At 50.8% G+C, this 16,361-nt stretch overlaps 1 protein-coding gene across 1 annotated transcript in view; it reads right to left on the bottom strand.

Annotated features, from left to right (window-relative positions):
* The window catches only part of SIL1 (SIL1 nucleotide exchange factor), a 311,506-nt gene that overhangs the window by 284,616 nt on the left and 10,529 nt on the right, over positions 1 to 16,361 (bottom strand). Inside the window, exons 2-3 of the mRNA XM_058815385.1 lie at positions 4,775 to 4,889; positions 2,466 to 2,601 (exon numbers count right to left, since the gene is read on the bottom strand). Coding sequence (XP_058671368.1) covers positions 2,466 to 2,601; positions 4,775 to 4,879 — 241 coding nt within the window. The 5' untranslated portion in view covers positions 4,880 to 4,889. The remainder of the gene's footprint in view (positions 1 to 2,465; positions 2,602 to 4,774; positions 4,890 to 16,361) is intronic.

Raw genomic sequence — 16,361 nt, forward strand, 5'->3', positions numbered from 1 at the left:
AGGAAAAGCCCCACAGATGATGCCCAAAAGTCCAAGAGCAGAGGTGCTGGAAGCCTCTCTGGGGCACACATCTCCCTTCAGTCTGAGCCCGCACCTGGTGCATTATTTAGTGCCAAGTGAGAAAGAAGCAATGCCTGAGGAAGTGTTAAAGGGCTTTGGGAAGTTTCACCAACCTTTCCAGAGCCGTCAGCTCTGGCTGCCTGGCAGAAGAGACAACCGATCTTGCTTCCAGATTACAGGCAGCACAGCTCTTAGGGCAACTGTCTCTCTGTGTTTGCATCCAGCTACCTCCAGCAGCTTGAAGTGTGCTCAAAGTGCAAGGAAGCACTTGATCAAAATCCAGCTCACACTGTAGACAGTGAGGAACAAGCGGCCAAAGCATTAGACAGAACAACAATGGAATTTGGGGAGGGATTTGACAGGTTACAGGTTGATGACACTGCTGCAGTCCCGGTGGAAATGTGGATTGATGCAATTAGCAACAGGGAACTGGAAACTCAGCAGAGGAAAACTGGGAACACATCCATAAAAGATGAGCTGCTGCACCATTGTAGAGAAGCACAAAATCCTGCGTGAGCTCAGAACAGGAACAAGTTGAAACAGGAGTGAGATGGGGGAAACGCAGCTCCAAGCTCCCTCCCAGTGCTCAGAACTGTAGATCCAAATTCTAAATTCAAACACTTGAATTTGCTTCCCCCAGAGAGACTGGCCTAGTTTGCCACAGGGATACAACGGGAGAGGGAGTGGGGGTGTCCTGGAGACATGGGCAGCAGCAGGCAAACCCTGAGCCCAGCCAGGCTCTGCTCAGCTGCCAGTGAGTGCAGCCACATGGAAAACATGGCAAGATGCAGAACCAGTGGGATGGACACGCTGCCAAGGTGCGTGGCTCTGCTGCAGCACCAAAAGGTGAATCCCTGTGCAGCCACAGCAGCAGCTGTGCCAGGTCAGCTCCCTGCCAGCCAGAGCTGAGCTCACACTGGGAAAGTGTGGCCAGAGGCTACAGGGATGGGCTCATGCTGGCAGCAGGGCCCCAGCCTTGGCTAACACGTGCTGAAGGTGTCAGTGCCAGTCCTCACAGGGATTTCACTGCAGAAGAACCCCAGGAGACAGAAACCCAGGCTGGCAGCAGGAGACCAAGGCCGGCTCCTCTTTGTGCCACGTCCCCAGTGCTGGGGTCTGTGCAGTCAGAACATGAGGCAGGACACCATTGAAGTCTTTACAAGAGTAACCAAAATTACTCTCCTCTGTGAATACTAACAAACTCCCCACTTCCCCAAGCCCTTCACTGCATGTGCCCAACATGGAATAACTACAAAAATGAAGTGAAATAAGGCACCCGAGCAGTGAAGAAGGTGCTTGTGAACAAACCCTGCAATGAGGTTTCTAATGATTGCAAGTATGTACATGTTCTGCTTCAACAAAGCTGGTGGGGATCTGCCAGGCTGAATAATGAGCAGGGACACCACACGCCTTCCATACATAACGGTACAGAAATGGAATATAAGTATATACTGCAGCTCTGTGGAACGCAGGGGCTTTTGTAGCCATTTATGTTATACAAAGATTTACATTTGGAAAAGTCATTCTGCTATATCTGGCAGAAATTTCAAGAAAAATGGAACCCATACTTATTCTTTCAATGATAATACTGAGCACAGGATAAAGCTCTTAAATTCAGAGCACTTTATAAAAATTAATTACTACTTAGTTCACCCTTGTGAGGTGGGAAGGTATTACACCTGCATATACATGAGGACACCAAAGCACAAGTGGATTAAACAGCTCGTTCAGGATCCCAGAGACAGGCTAATTGTTGAAATATGTATGCACACGTGCATCTGTGTGTGTTTGAATGGGTTTGGCCCCTCCAGAGCCTTCCCAGCACACGGAGGCCAAGCTGCTCTGCTGGGCTCCTCTCACCACAGAGTCCCAGGCATGTCTAATGAAAGACACCAACCCGAAGAAAGGGAAGAGATTTTTTGTGGTTTGCACAGATGGAAATAAAAGCTAGCTTTCAAACAGGCGAGGAACAGAAAAGCCATTGTTAAAAAGCTGTGCAGTGCTCCAGTGACAGCTCCTAATCAGCTTGCCACTGAGCAGCGCCATACCGGAGCACAGCAGACCTGGGAATCCACGTGCCAACAAACGTTATAAAACCTGGCCCTTGACAAATGAAGAGAGAAAGGGCTGTGGAGCCAGTGACAGAGACAGCCCCCCACCCACAGGGGGCTGGCAGCCCACTCCTCCTGCTCCAGTGACCTGAAAGCCCTGGAGCAACCTCTCCCCTCCTTGGACACTTCGCCCACCGCCTCCAGTCCCTGCACTGGGTCACCGAGTCCTCCTCTCTGTGTGAGCACCAGCAAAAGCACACATTGTCATGGGAACAAACAGCTCTTGGAGCGTCTGCAAGGCTCCTGTCAGTGCTGGCAGGTGGGTTCCAGAGGCATGCTATAATTAGCAGTTACCTGGACGCAGCGTTTGCCACTGATCCGTGGGGTAAAACACTTCCAGGTCTTCAGGATCAGCGTCATCCTCTGTCCCCAGCTCCTTCCCACTGTCATCTTTTATGTCGCTCTCTTCTATTTTTGTAAGGGCAAACTCCTTTTGGAGAGAAGAGATTCAGCTCATTAGCAATTGCATCTGGGTAATTTAGTGCTGGCTGAGAATACAAAATTTTTTCCCTCGCCAGCAGATTTTTTTTTTTTTGACATCTGAGATTCTTTCCACATGGTTAAATTTAGATTTAAAGTATATTAAAGGTTAAACATGCATAACTAGCATGACATTTGTGCTGAACAAAGCAACGCAGCTTATTTCCTATTCCAGAGCAGGTTGCAGGTTTCAAACCAGCTCTCACAGAGCCTCACCTGTATTTCAGTCAGAAGCAGGAGCCCTGGCTATTATTAGGGTTGTATAACATTGTAAGACCCCATTTTCCCTTGCCTAAAAATATGTCAAACTTTTAACTTTTTCAGCTGAAATTTTCCACACGAGTGGAATGCCTCAAGGCTTGTTCGTTGGTTTGGGGTTTGGTGAGGTTTTTTGGGTTTTGTTGGGTTTTTTTATTTTTCTTTTTCTTAAATGCACTTATTTCAGGCTTGGAGAAGATTTCAGCTAAAATAGTTCAGCTGTTTCCAAAATAGGACACGGGAAAAAACACACTGAGCTGCCCACATGATACAAATGTGAGGATCTCTTCTCCTCTTCCAGTGTTCTCCAAGGCTTTTAAAACAATGAGATAGGGATTTAATCACCACCTCCATGGCAAGTGGAGCACGAGGCTGGCAGAGGTGTGGGAGAGCAGCCAGCACGAGCGGCTCGATGTTACACCAAGGGAAGAACAGCAGGGAAAAAATCCTTGCTGTGAGGGAAACCTTGGTGTTCAATGGAAAGCCTCCCTAGGGAGCTGGTGGGAGTCACAAAATACTCTGGAGAGTGCACAGAAATGACCTGTACTCTCACACCAGGCACTGACTCTGGGTCTGGGCTGTTCTGGTTCCAACAGGAACAGATGAACTGGTCCAGGCTCATCATCCCCACAGCTCAGTGCCTGCTGAAGGGAATATTTTCAGCTTCTGAGATCACCAATTCAGTCACCACTGAGGAATTTGAGTTAACCACCCTACAGGGAATGATTAGTCCTAATTGTTGGCAATTAAGATGGAGTTACAGCTCACTTCATGAAGTGTTTGGATCTTAATCCTTAGGATGTTTTCACAGGGAAAAATGTAAGTAAATTCAGAGGTTAACTGGGAAATTCTGGGACACATTCTGCCTTCAGTTCTTCCACTCTTTGGGAAAAAAATGCATGCACATTTTCTGTCAGAATTTGGATGCTCTGCATATAAATATCCGTTTCCAGCCTAGAAGAGTCTTTCTGAGCAACAGAAATGTCAACCTGAGCAAAACACGCAGAGTAGCAATGGCAGTGTGGATGTGGCACTTGGGGATGAGGGCTGCTGGTGGCCTTGGCAGCACTGGGTTAAAGGTTGTACTCAATGATCACAAAGGTCTCTCCCAACCTACACAATTGCACAATTCCCTGATTGCGGTAACACACAAGGAAGGCTGACAAACCTACAGAATGTTTTTATTTCAGCTGTGGAAAGCGACTGCGATTTCAGAAATGCACAAGGAACCAGATCTTAACTCCTGCTTTTGCTGAGTGCATCAGGGGCTTGGAATTGTTCAAATTATAACAAATGGTTAAAGCTCAGGAACAATCACAGCCATAAAAGCCCAGGTTCTGCAGATGAAAATCAATGTTAACATTTTCTGAGCCAAGACTCAACAGGACTAAAAAGGAGTGAGTGGAGCAGTTATTACTTAGCTGATTTCCACAGCTCTGTGATTATCCAAGAGGGAGTTAGTGATACAGGCTATTGTAAATTTACCACCAGGCCTCCCAGTGCTGGATCTGTTCAAACACATAATGGAGACAGCTGATGTTTACCAGCTCTGCTCAGGAAAAGTGTGGGGTTTAAACGCTCAGTAAGGATAAAAGGATGTGACTTGGTTCATTTAAGTGCTGCTGTCACTGCCTGGCCACAGTTGCTTTGCAATACCCCATTTTCATTAGCATTTCTAGCAAAAACGGGCAGCACCACACAAGTGATTCTTCATTTACACAGAAATCAGCAGAACCCTTTCTGGTTTGTTTTCATAATTCAAGCAGGAGAAAGACGTTTCATAAAGAATAATGGGCATTTCCTTAAAGGCAAAAAGCATCCATGTTTTATCAGTCTGAAGTCAAGCTGGAGCAGCCAAAACTTACAGGCACTCTCTGTCCCAGGCTGGAGCAGGAGAGGAGCACAGAGCCCAGCAGCAGCAGCAGGCTGACCCTGGAGGTGCTGGAGAGGAGCCTGGCCCAAGGAGACATTGCCACCAGCCTGAAATGCAAAGCAAAACAAACCCAACAGTGTTTTTTTTTCCATTTTTGCAGGTTTCAGGACTCTTTACACAACACTTTGCAACACAGCGTGGGATCAGGGGTGTGACATGGCAGGAGGCACAACACCTCGAGGTGTGAGCACAGGGACTCGTGGGGCTCACTGCTAATGGGGTTTGTGACAGGTAATGCCAAGAACTCATACTGACCCCACAGGGGATGATATCTCTCCTGGAAAATATGAGGAGACCTGCAAGACTTGTTTAAAATCTCTGTGTCAGTGCCATGGATGACAACTAGAGGGAAAAATTAAAAGCAGTGCAATCCTGTGAAGGCTTTTTATGCCTGTGCCTCATTTTAAGCACAGAAGTAGCTGCGTTAATTCAAATTAAACAAAACGACCAGCTGTCCAAGGAGCAGGGGTTCATCTAATCCATATGTAGGTTTTTCTTGAGGAAAACAACATTTTGCAGAGGTCAGCAAGGTTTACTCAGTGGTTCCTACAGCACAAGGCTTTCCCTGCTGCTCAGAGCAGAGGCTCAGCCCAGCCATGGGGCCAGGAGCTGGCTCTGACCATGCTCAGGTGTTCCAGGGAGCAGAGCCATGGCACAGAGCCACTCTGATGGGGCACAGAGCCACCCTGATGGGGCACAGAGCCACCCTGATGGAGCACAGAGCCACCCTGATGGGGTACAGAGCCACCCTGATGGAGCACAGAGCCATCCTGATGGGGTACAGAGCCACCCTGATGGGCACAGAGCCATGGCACAGAGCCACCCTGATGGAGCACAGAACCACCCTGATGGCTACATTGCCACCCTGATGGGTACAGAGTCACCCTGACGGGCTACAGGGACACCCTGATGGAGCACAGGGACACCCTGGTGGAGCACAGGGACACCCTGGTGGAGCACATGAGGGGGAAATGAAGGCTGCTGCTGCTGTTGTGGGTGCCAGTGCCTGGGCACAGAGCAGTTGTGCCCACCCTGCGTGTGAGCACACACACGTGTGCCCCCAGTGCCTCACACGAGGCTCGGGATCCACCTACAGCCTTCAGCTCTCTGCTGGGCTAGGGAGTGCAGCAGCCTGCCAGCACACAGGCTGCACAAGTATTTCCTGTGATTGGCTCTAAATTTACATGCTGCTAAATTAAACTAAATGAGGTCTTTTGAAAGAAGATAGGATTGATTAGTTCCGTTCAAACACTCCTTCATTACTCATCCCTCCATCAAGTCTGCTCCTACTGCTATCCAGGTTTTACAGAAGTTCCTCCCCTACACACAGTCCGAAAAATCTTGCTTTGCTGTCCATCAGGGTGGCACATCAGATAGCAGAGTTGTCCCTCACTGAAGCAACCACTTTGTGTCCCACAAAGGAGAAAACCTGCTCACAGCAGCACCCAACACCAGCTCCTGGCACCAAAGAGCCTCTGCCCCCAGAAGCCTTCAGGGACGTGGAGGGAAGCCTCCTGTTCTTCCACCCTTTCACTGGTACCTTGTCCCTACACTCCACTTTGTTATTTCTTCCTCTGCCTGCTTGGTTTTTGCCAGAAAAGGAAGAGGAAACCAGGAGAGGGACAGAGCAGAGGTAACAGTGCACCTGATGTACTTCTGCAGCCTCCAAAAACTCCTGAGCCAGGGTCTTCCTGAGCAGCAATCTCTGCCTCTGAGCCACCTCTACCACACCAACTGGATTTTTCACATTAATTGGTTTTGGAACAGATCTGGATTTCTGACACCCACAGCATCCCTGAGCAATGAGCATCCCCCTGCTTAACTCACACAGTTCAGGAAAGCATCACCTCCTAGTTCCCCCTTCAGTGTCTCCTCTTTCCTAAAGGGTCAAAGAACCACCTCAAGGGCCCACAAGCCCTTATTAAACCACAGCTGGAGTAAAAGAAAAGCTCCCTGTTTTCATAAGCCAACCTGTGGCCAGAGCCTCCAGCTCTCTCCTGGGACATGGCCAAGCAAATCCAGACTACAACCAACACCCAGGCTCCTGAGCTGGCACACCCAGAGCACAATGCTCAGCCTCAGACTCCCTCTGATCCCAGATCATGATCCTTGTGCCCTTCTGGACAATCCCACAGTCGTGACCTCAGTCCAGCATGACCACAACACACAATTAATTCCCTCTCACCTCAGAACAAACTAAAGCTTTTTACACAGGAACAGGTTTCTTGGTTTGGTTGAGGTTTTTTCAGTTATAAAACAAGCAGAAAAACTAGAATAATGAAAAATAGATGTATCCCTCAAACTTTATCTGCAAGCCTGGAAATAAAAAGGAAAAAAAAAAAAAAGAAAGAAAGAGAAATTCAACAAAGCAGTGGCTGAAAGCAAACGCACACTCCCAATAAAAATAGAGCTCACGTGTACCGAGGAGGCTGCTAGCAAATGACAGCACAGCCTCTTCCAAGCCTCCAGCCTCCTGCCTGCCTGGCAGATGACATCTGCACAACAATTAGCACTTTGCTTCAGTCCCAGGTAGGCAGGAGGAGCCAACATGTGCAACAAGGGCTCTGGAGCTCCTGGAGAGGAGCTTCTGCACAGGCTGACATCTCCTTACAGACAGACACACACAGAGAGCAGGAGAGGATTTCCACAAGAATGTTTCTGTGGATTTCCAGAAACAACCTCTGCAGCCTGTGAAGCAGAAGCCTGTGGTTGTGGTGACCCCACCTGCACAGGGAATGTTGGCTTGGATTTGAGGGCATCTTTGGGCATCCAGCACATACAGCAGCCAGGCAGCAGCAAAACTGGACTAGGAAGGTCAGAAATTCCCCTTGTGCAGAGTGGAGGGGCTGGTTTTTTCTCAATAATCCTTTTTTGTCAAACAAAATCAGGCACTAGGGAAAGAGCAAAGGGTCAGACTCCAAGAAGTCTCCTCTGCTGGCAGTAACCCTCCTGTCAGAGATGGGGATGTTGCTGGCTGGGAGTTCTGCTCCACAGCTCCGGAAATCCTGGTCTGTGCCAGCAGCAGCAAAAACAGCCCAGAGCTGTGCTCCCCATTAGCAAGGACATTCCAGTGAGGGCAGAGCTGTGCACAGGGGGCTGCACAGCCCCGGGAATGCAGCTCCCACAGCCACAGGTGACAGCCCCAAGGCAGCCAGTGAGAGGAGCACATGTCATTGATGCCTCCTGCTGCTGGCAGCACTGCCCTCACAGCCCAGCACAGAGCCCACACTGCCCGTCCTGTGCCACTCCAACAAATCCTCCAGAAGCCTCATCTGAGCCCTGACATGCTGCTCCAGGAGAGCACACAGACATCCCAGAGCCCCTCAGCCCCAACATCAGCCTCTGGCTTTGCAGCCAGCTGGAAGCAGAATTCCAGAATCACTGAGGTTGGAAGAGACTGCCAGGACCATTGAGTCCAAGTTGTGCCTGATCCCCACCTTGTCCCCTGCCCAGAGCTCTGAGTGCCACCTCCAGCCCTTCCTGGGACACCTCCAGGGATGAGGACTCCAAACCTGCCCTGGACAGCCCCTGCCAAGGCCTGAGCCCCCTTTCCATGGGGCAATTCCTGCTGTGGCCACCTTGAGCCTGTAGGCAATTTCCTCTTGTCTTGTCCCTCATTCCCTGGGAGCAGAGCCCGACTCCAACCTGGCTCCTCCCTCCTGGAGAAGGTTCTTTCCCCCTGAGCCTCCTTTTCTCCAGGCTGAGCCCCTTTCCCAGCTGGTCCTCAGAGCACTGACTCTCCAGCCCCTTCCCAGCTCTGTTCCCTTCCCTGGACACGCTCCAGCCCCTCCATGTTTTTCTTGCCATGAGAGCTCAGAACTGGACACAAGACTGGAGGCCCCTCAGCAGTGCCAGCACAGGGGACAGGCACTGTCCTGCTCCTGCTGCCATCCCAGTGCTGATTCAAAAACACCAATTATCTCCAAGACTAAGCAATAGCAATAAGCTAATCCTTGTTTTCACCTAGGGATGACCTGAGGGAGCAGGATTACAGCCTTACAAACTGTCTGCAGGTTAACTCAGGGCAGGTTTCTGTCCAGCCAGCCTCACTGAGATGGCAAGGGGAGCACCAGCAGCACATTGTGTGCCATCCAGCACAAAGCACCAACAGAGCTCCCTCAGTGAGAGCAGGGCAGGGATGGGAATGCCCAGGCACCTCCACAAAGCCCTGGCAGCACTCACAGCCTCTGAGGCTGAAGGAGAAGTTTCCTGGGCAACAGCAGCTCAGGGAATGAGCTCCAGCCAGCCGTGCACAGGGGCTGTGGGACTGGAGAGGCTCTCAGGACACAGAGTGCACTCACAGCGAGCTGAGATCCCCTTCACACACAATGTCCTTCCAATGGTGGCATCCAGGGCCAAGCCCCCGTGACGGGCTGAGTGCTGTGCAGTGCCACAGACAAAGAGAAGGAAATGCAGCTGACCTGACCTGCAATTTCCCTCCTCTGAGCAAGAGGGTCCCCAGGTCTGTGAGGAGCACTCATGTTTGCTGGTGTGCTACAGACACCTTGGGAGCACCCTGTGGCCAGCTGTCCCTCCTGCTTGCCAACTGCACAGCTACACCAGCAGGAGAAAGAGGAGGCTTGGAGCTGAAATTCAGCCTATGCCTAGGACAGGAAACAGCTGGACGGCAAAGAGAGGATTATTGGGAGGCCACAGAGGATTACTGGGAGGCCACACTCTAATGCCCTTCCCCAGTCACTAGCTGGGTGTGCATAACCCTGTGCTTTCACACAGGACAACCTGCACACACCATCACCCGAGGTCAATGCCCAGGATGATCCCAGCAGCTCTGCTCCTCCAGGCATCCTGACCTCAGGAAAGCACCCCTGTACCTCCAGTGGGTGTCCCAGCCCCACTCCAGTGAGAGCCCCAAGCCCTGCCAGAGGGTCCCACCTGGGCACAAAGCCCCAGCCAGGCAGGGCAGCCCAGGGAGCAGCAGTTGTTTGCCAGCCCCCTCACACCTCCAGGATCCCAGTGGAGAGGGTGTAGCTGCCACACAGACCATTCCATTCATGTCGCTTATGAAATGGCTTTAAAAAAACATTTATTCTTCTTGCCTGCTCCTCATCATTTACTCCTACTAGGACTCTGCTCTGGCATGTTAAAAACACTCCTACACAAAGGGAAAAGTTGTGGGAACACCTTCTTGCTGCCTACAGAGAACCCACACAGCAAGGAAGCCACACTTTGAGGCTGGTAGGAATAAACTGGGCTGGCTGAGCCCAGCCTGAGCAGGGGCAGCAGGTCCTGCTCCAAACTCAAACCAGCCCACAGGAGGGAATTGTAACACGGGCACAGGGTGGCAGGGGCAGGATAACCATGGCACAAACACGTTTACAGAGCTTGGCATCTACTGAGCACTCATGCAACCTTTGTAACCGCTGCTAACAAATAATAACAATAAATATTAATAACCCCTCCAGGCTACCTGTGCAGCCATCAGCTCACATCAGCCCCTCGAGCAGCAGCTTGGCCATGACACCACCCAACACAGCTCCGACAGCCCTGCCAGGTGCCAGGGATGTGTCCAGCAGCAGGAGACAGCCCAGCAGTGCCCGGGACAGCTCTTGGCACCAGCAGCTTCACCAGCACTGCCATAGCTCCCCCAAGAGCAGGGGAGGGGTTGTTGTGTGTTGGATAAAGCCAGAACTGCCCCTTCTAATGGCCACAGCAACCCTGACCCTGCTGTTTATACAGCTCGCACAGTTTAACACTAAGCATTGTTTAGTCTATCATTTAAATTGACTTAATTAATTCATTCAGCAAGCTGCATTCACACAAAACGCTGCTCTCCAGAGGGCAGGAGCACAGCTTTGAGCTGGGGTGGTGTGAAGGCTGAGCAAGGCTGCCCTCACCCTCGTTAGCGGCCGTGGCACAGGGGCCACGCTCATTAGTGCTGCTGGCAGAAGGGGCCACGCTCCACCAGGGCTCAGCACGACCCCAGTTCCATGAGCTGCCTCCCCCAGACCCTCCACGCCAGAGACAGACTGCTGAGTCCAGCATGGGGAATCTTCTCTGCCAGCATGGAGTGTGCAGAAGCAGAGCGTGCCTCGGAGATCAGAGGCTGAATTTATCATTTATTATTTATAAGCAGCGCATCTCTCTGAATTTCTGGCAGCTGCTCTCACAGGGCTCTGCTCTGCCTGCACACCACATGACACTGACTCCTCAGAGCTCTGGGGTTGGCAGGGACCTCTGGGCCCACACCAGAGCACTGGTGCTGATTTGCTCCAATGTAGGACTTCAGGACTTGCCTGGAGATGAGAGTGCACAGGGACCTTCAGGACAAACATCTTTCTAAAAGCTGTCACACTGCCTGACCTCCACCACATGAAACAGCTTTTCCCTTCCTCCTCACCTCCCCACCACCCCAAATCCCAGCCAAAACACCTCTCATCCTACCCATACCTATTCCCTTCTCCCACTCCTTGCTGCAATTTCCCATGCACAGCACACACAATAAGTGATGTTTTCTCCCCCCCCTCAGATCTATCCTTTCCACCAGTTCCTATTTGCAAGGTGACACCTTGCCTCACACTATCCCAGGAGTCTCCCAGCATTCTGTGTGTTTTTATCCCCTCTGCTTTCCCAAGCTTGGAGAATCTAACAGGAAAGAAAGCACATGCTGCACTAACAAGGTCCCAGAGAATCCTGATGTCCCACTGCAGCTGGGCCCACGAATTGTCAAAGATTTAACTGGCTTGTTCCCAGCCTCTCTGGAAACAGCTTTTTGTATTTTCCAAGTTCCTGCTGTTCACCCATGGTTCTCACAGGGAATAACAACCTCCTTCCCCTGTCAGATACCAGCTTCCCTATAAAGAAACTCAATTAAGAGGTTAAGAAACCATGAAAAAAAAATTCCTGCTCAGTGTTACAGAAATCCAGCGGTGATGGATCCAGCACACGACTCCCACAGCAGCAGCCACACCACACTGCCTGCCCAGCACAACCATCCCTGCCCTGGCTGAATCTCAGTCAGGAGCCCCAGCTCAGCCTGCAGGTTTCCTTCCCACGGGGATTGCCAAGCCAAGGAACCCCTGCCAGTCCCTGCAGAGCACTGGCACAGAGCTGCCCCAACACTGGGCACGCAAAGGACTCCTCCAGCTGCCCTATTGATCTGCCAGGAGCCACGAGCTGTGAGCTTCATGAAAAATGCATTTTCTCACCTCTCCACAGAGCGACAGTCAGTGGTGACAGCTCTGAGTCCCCGTGACAAGCCAGGGGACCGGGAGCAGCAGGGAGCAGGATGGCACACGGGCAGCAAGCGTGGGGCTCACCGGCTGCATGCCCTGGGTATGTGCGCAGGAATAACATGGCATAGCAGCTTGTGGATTGAGCTCATGAGATGCCTGGCTGGATGTCCAGCCCTGGCTTGGCTCCCACATGCTTCCAGTTTTGTGGCAAGCTCCCAGATGAAAAGGCAGAGGCCACTGGGATCAACCTTGTGGGTCAAATCCAGTCAGGAGCTGCCAGACGGGCAGCAAAACCTGGGATAAAGCCCTAACAAGCCAATCTCAAACCCACCCCTGAAGGGGAGGAAGGAGCTCTCTGGGGATGAACACAACCTGCTGCCACACAGGCTCCCTCAGGACCAGTCCTGGCTTTGCCCCAAGTCCCTGCATCAATCTGGACACATCAGTGCCCACGCTGGGGCTCAGCTGCTCCATTCCAACACTGACACCATGGTTACAAACACTGAGGTCAGCAGCAGTAGCTCCCTGTGCTTGGATCAAAGGCTTGATGCAAGTTTGCTTTTTTTCCATCCCTGCACTGGTCCTTTCTCAGTGGTTGCAGAGGATGCCTTTGTTAAGCAGTTAAATAAGCCCTGGGACAGGAATGAGCATGAAGTGAGAGCTGAGAGATTGGCAGTCCCACCATCCAGAAGTGACTCTTGTGGTCATTGCCGTTCCTCTATCCAGGCATTTCCCACCAAGACTGAAAAGCAACTCCTGCTCCCCAACCATCAAAGCTTCCCCAGGACAAAGCGAAAGCAGAACAGCCAGCCACTGCAGGCAGCATTCCTTCAACAGGGTTTTTCCTAAGGAAATTTAAATTAAAACAAGCCCCAAGGCCTGCAAATGCAGAAGCAAATGCACAGACACAGAAAGCAAAAAGAGAACATAATTCCTTCCTTCTCCTGCTGTTCATCTGCCACCCCTGCTTTGGGGAATGGCTTGTTGCCTTTTAGAGCTATTTTAGATGTTACTTGCAGCAACGTGTGGAGAAAACAGTTGAAATGTGATGGTGCAGCATTCTTTTTAATTAAACAATCCCTCAGGCACCAAGGAATGGCTCCAGTCAAGCCCAGGACACTGCAGGTCTGCCTCCTCGGGGGGAGGTGCTGGCCCCACTCCTCCAGCACAGCAGAAGGTCTCCCAGGCCCCTCTGGAGGTCTGCTATCAGATGGCCCAGATCTTCTGCAGGGTTTGTCCTCCCTGCTGCCATCCTGGCTTTTTGTCCTGTCAGCCTCTGCTAAGCAGAGCTTTGATCCCCCAAGCAACTCCTGGTTCAGGGACCTTCCTTCTTTTTGCTGCCCAAACAGGAAGGACATGGAGCTGGAGCTCCCCATCACCTCACCTTCAGATGGGAAGGCTTTGATGTCGTACAGAGTGCCTGGATCTGAGATTCCTCAGGTCTCTTCAAACAGCAGCAGAGCCACAGCTTGTGATCTGTGCAAAAGAGCATTTTCCTTAGGATTGGAAGTCACGCCAGCGTTCATCTCCACCTTGTCATGGCAGAACAAGCTGCATCGGTGCTTCAAAGAGCTCCTCAGCCTTAAATCCTTATAAAAAGTTGACTAAGTGGAGAACCTGTCTCTGAACATCTCATGAATTCCAGCAGAGGTTATGAAACAGCTTTCCTGTGACTGCACTGCCTGGGACCCTGCACGTGCCACTGGAACCGCAGCACCATGGGCTCCCCTCACAAGGAACGCTCTGCTGCCCCAGGAGATCTGCACTCACGGGTTTTGGAGAGAGAACTAAAGAGCCAGTAAAGCTCCCAGGTCCCTCCTGGGCTCCATGACCAGTCTCCCTGCTCCTCAGAGCCGTGGGGTTCACTCAGCAGAACTTCAGCTCCATCCCCATTGCCCCTCAGTCACAGCACTCCTAAACCTGCTCTAAGGAAGGAGAAGAACAGAGATGTGTTCTGAGTGGGTTTCCTCCACAATTTTCTCTTCCAAGAGACAATTACTCTGTCTGTAACCTCAGTACCTTCCAGTCAATGCACTGTTTCTCATCTGGAGCTCAGACCAACAGCAGGAGATCCAGACACTCAAAGGGAAAATCCTTTTGGTGAGACACCCTATAAAGAGCCATTTCATGGACTGGCATATCTCAGTATTGAGCAGCACTGCTCCACAGAGGGTTCCTCCTTTGACAGTCCTGACTGTCACTGCACCTGCTGGCTCTGCAAACACCCAAGCAGCAGCCAAAGGACACAGGGACTTTCACTCCCATGTCTTGGTGTTTGCTGTGAGGTGATTGGCAAAGCCAAGAGCTCGAAATCTGCTGTCAGAGTGAGCAGCAGACTGTTCCGTCACACACCCTCAGCTCTGATCCAAGAGGCACCTGCAGCACCTTCCTCTCTGCTGTGAGACACCAGAACATCCTGAGCAGCTGCCTGTGCATCCTGGTGGTGCCATGGCAGGTGGGGACATGGCATATCCACCACAGGTTTGCCACACCACGTCTGTACATGTCTGAGCTTCTCCCACGATAACTGCAGCTCTCAGCTGTCCCCTCCTGCACACAGGTTTTCTACCCAGCCGTTCTGCAGAGCTCCTCCATCAGCTGCCATCTAAATGAAGCTGCTCTGTGAATCCAGGCTGTTTCAGTGACAGCCTCCACAGTGACTTCCAGTGACCACACACGTCACACATCAAGACAAGTTTGGCACTGACCCCAATGAGGGAGTGAGAAATCTCCACACACCCAGAGGCAGGCAGGGGCAGTTCCTCATATGTCAAAGGGAACAGCAGTGGGAACAGGCCACATGTTTTCTGAGGCAAGGACCCTGACAAATGGCACATTTATTGTGCTATTCAGGAAGAAATAATAACTACAGTGGCCTCCAGTCTCCAGCTCTTTTAAGTCTGTACTTAAAGAAAGAGCAAAAAAAGACCAAAGCAAACAAGGCTTCCACAAAACCCTCTAAACAGGCTTTTAGCTGCTGGACAAAAGCGTGGCAGCAGGAACTGCTCTGCATTGTCCCATCTCGTTCCTGTTTCGTAACAGCCCCGGCACTGCAGGCAAAGCACAGCAGCAGCAAAGCCCTGCTTGGGTGCTGGAGCTGCCCTGGCTCCAGCTCCTGCCTCGCCACTGTGCTCCAGGTGTGCTCCAGGTGTTTCCCAGGTGTGCTTCAGGTGTGCTCCACGTGTGCCCAGCTGCCCTGGCACGTGCTGCCTGCTGGGCTTGTTCATCCCAGGGCAAAGAGCAGGGAGCCAACCCAGGCACCTGTGATGCCATGAGGATTTTTGCCTTTTCTTTTATATACCTTTTATGTATTCTCAGTGCCCTTATTCCTTATGTCTGATAACTTACCATGAGCCTGGCATTCTGTAAGGCCAGAAAACCAAACATCCAAAAGGCCTCTCAGCTGGAGGCTGGAAAGCCCTAAGCTGTCTTGAGAAACTAAGGTCCCCTCTAAAATACATCCTGTAAATTAAAATTAGGCCCATCTAGTGAGAAATACTTTGAAATAGGAAGATATCAGGCTATTCCTTCAAGCCTTTCATTGAGGCATCTTTGTTAAATATGCTAATTTGCAAGGTCTACAAATTGTATACGTGATCTACCATGTGTGTGCAGTTCAGCACATTCCACCTTGGTGAAGTGGTGCACCATAAAGATCCATATTAAATACCAAGATAAAAACCCTTTTTCCCCTGTCTATGTCTGGCTCTTAATTTTAAGACCAAGGAAAAGGCATCACCTGGTGGGTTCTGTGCCAAGGGCATGGAACAGCAGCACCCAGGGCTCCATGCACAGCTCCAGGATGATCTCCTGGGAACACATTCCCAGCACACATAACTCTCTGTCTAATCAGGCACTCAGCCCTCTTTTGGAGGAGATTTACAGAGAGGTTTTTTTTTTCTCTTGGAAGCAATAATAGATGGACAGCAGGAAAGGGAAGAAATTAATGAACAAGTAATCATTCCCAAAGTTGCAAATAGGAACAATTCCTCACTCTGAGACAACCCTGAAAAACAAGATTAAAATGCTTAGGGGACATATTCTGAAAACTGCAGGTAATAGAACAGATAAAATGTATTTACACTATCTCACAGGGGACATGTACTTTTTATTCTGCTGAGGAATGTAATATTCTGCTGCTCATTGCAGAGCTAAAAGGGTGTCCTAAAAAAAGGAACTTAACAAAGTGTTTTTAGTGGCAACTGGGTCTGATTCCAGAACACAGGTTCTCCTCTGCCCTGCAGCCAACACGCCATGGGAGCCACAACCAGCACCTGCAGACACACCCAGCACACAAACACCATTAATAATCCATGCCAGCAGCAC

This window comes from Ammospiza caudacuta, chromosome 16, assembly GCF_027887145.1.
Source record: "Ammospiza caudacuta isolate bAmmCau1 chromosome 16, bAmmCau1.pri, whole genome shotgun sequence".
Classification (NCBI taxonomy): domain Eukaryota; kingdom Metazoa; phylum Chordata; class Aves; order Passeriformes; family Passerellidae; genus Ammospiza; species Ammospiza caudacuta.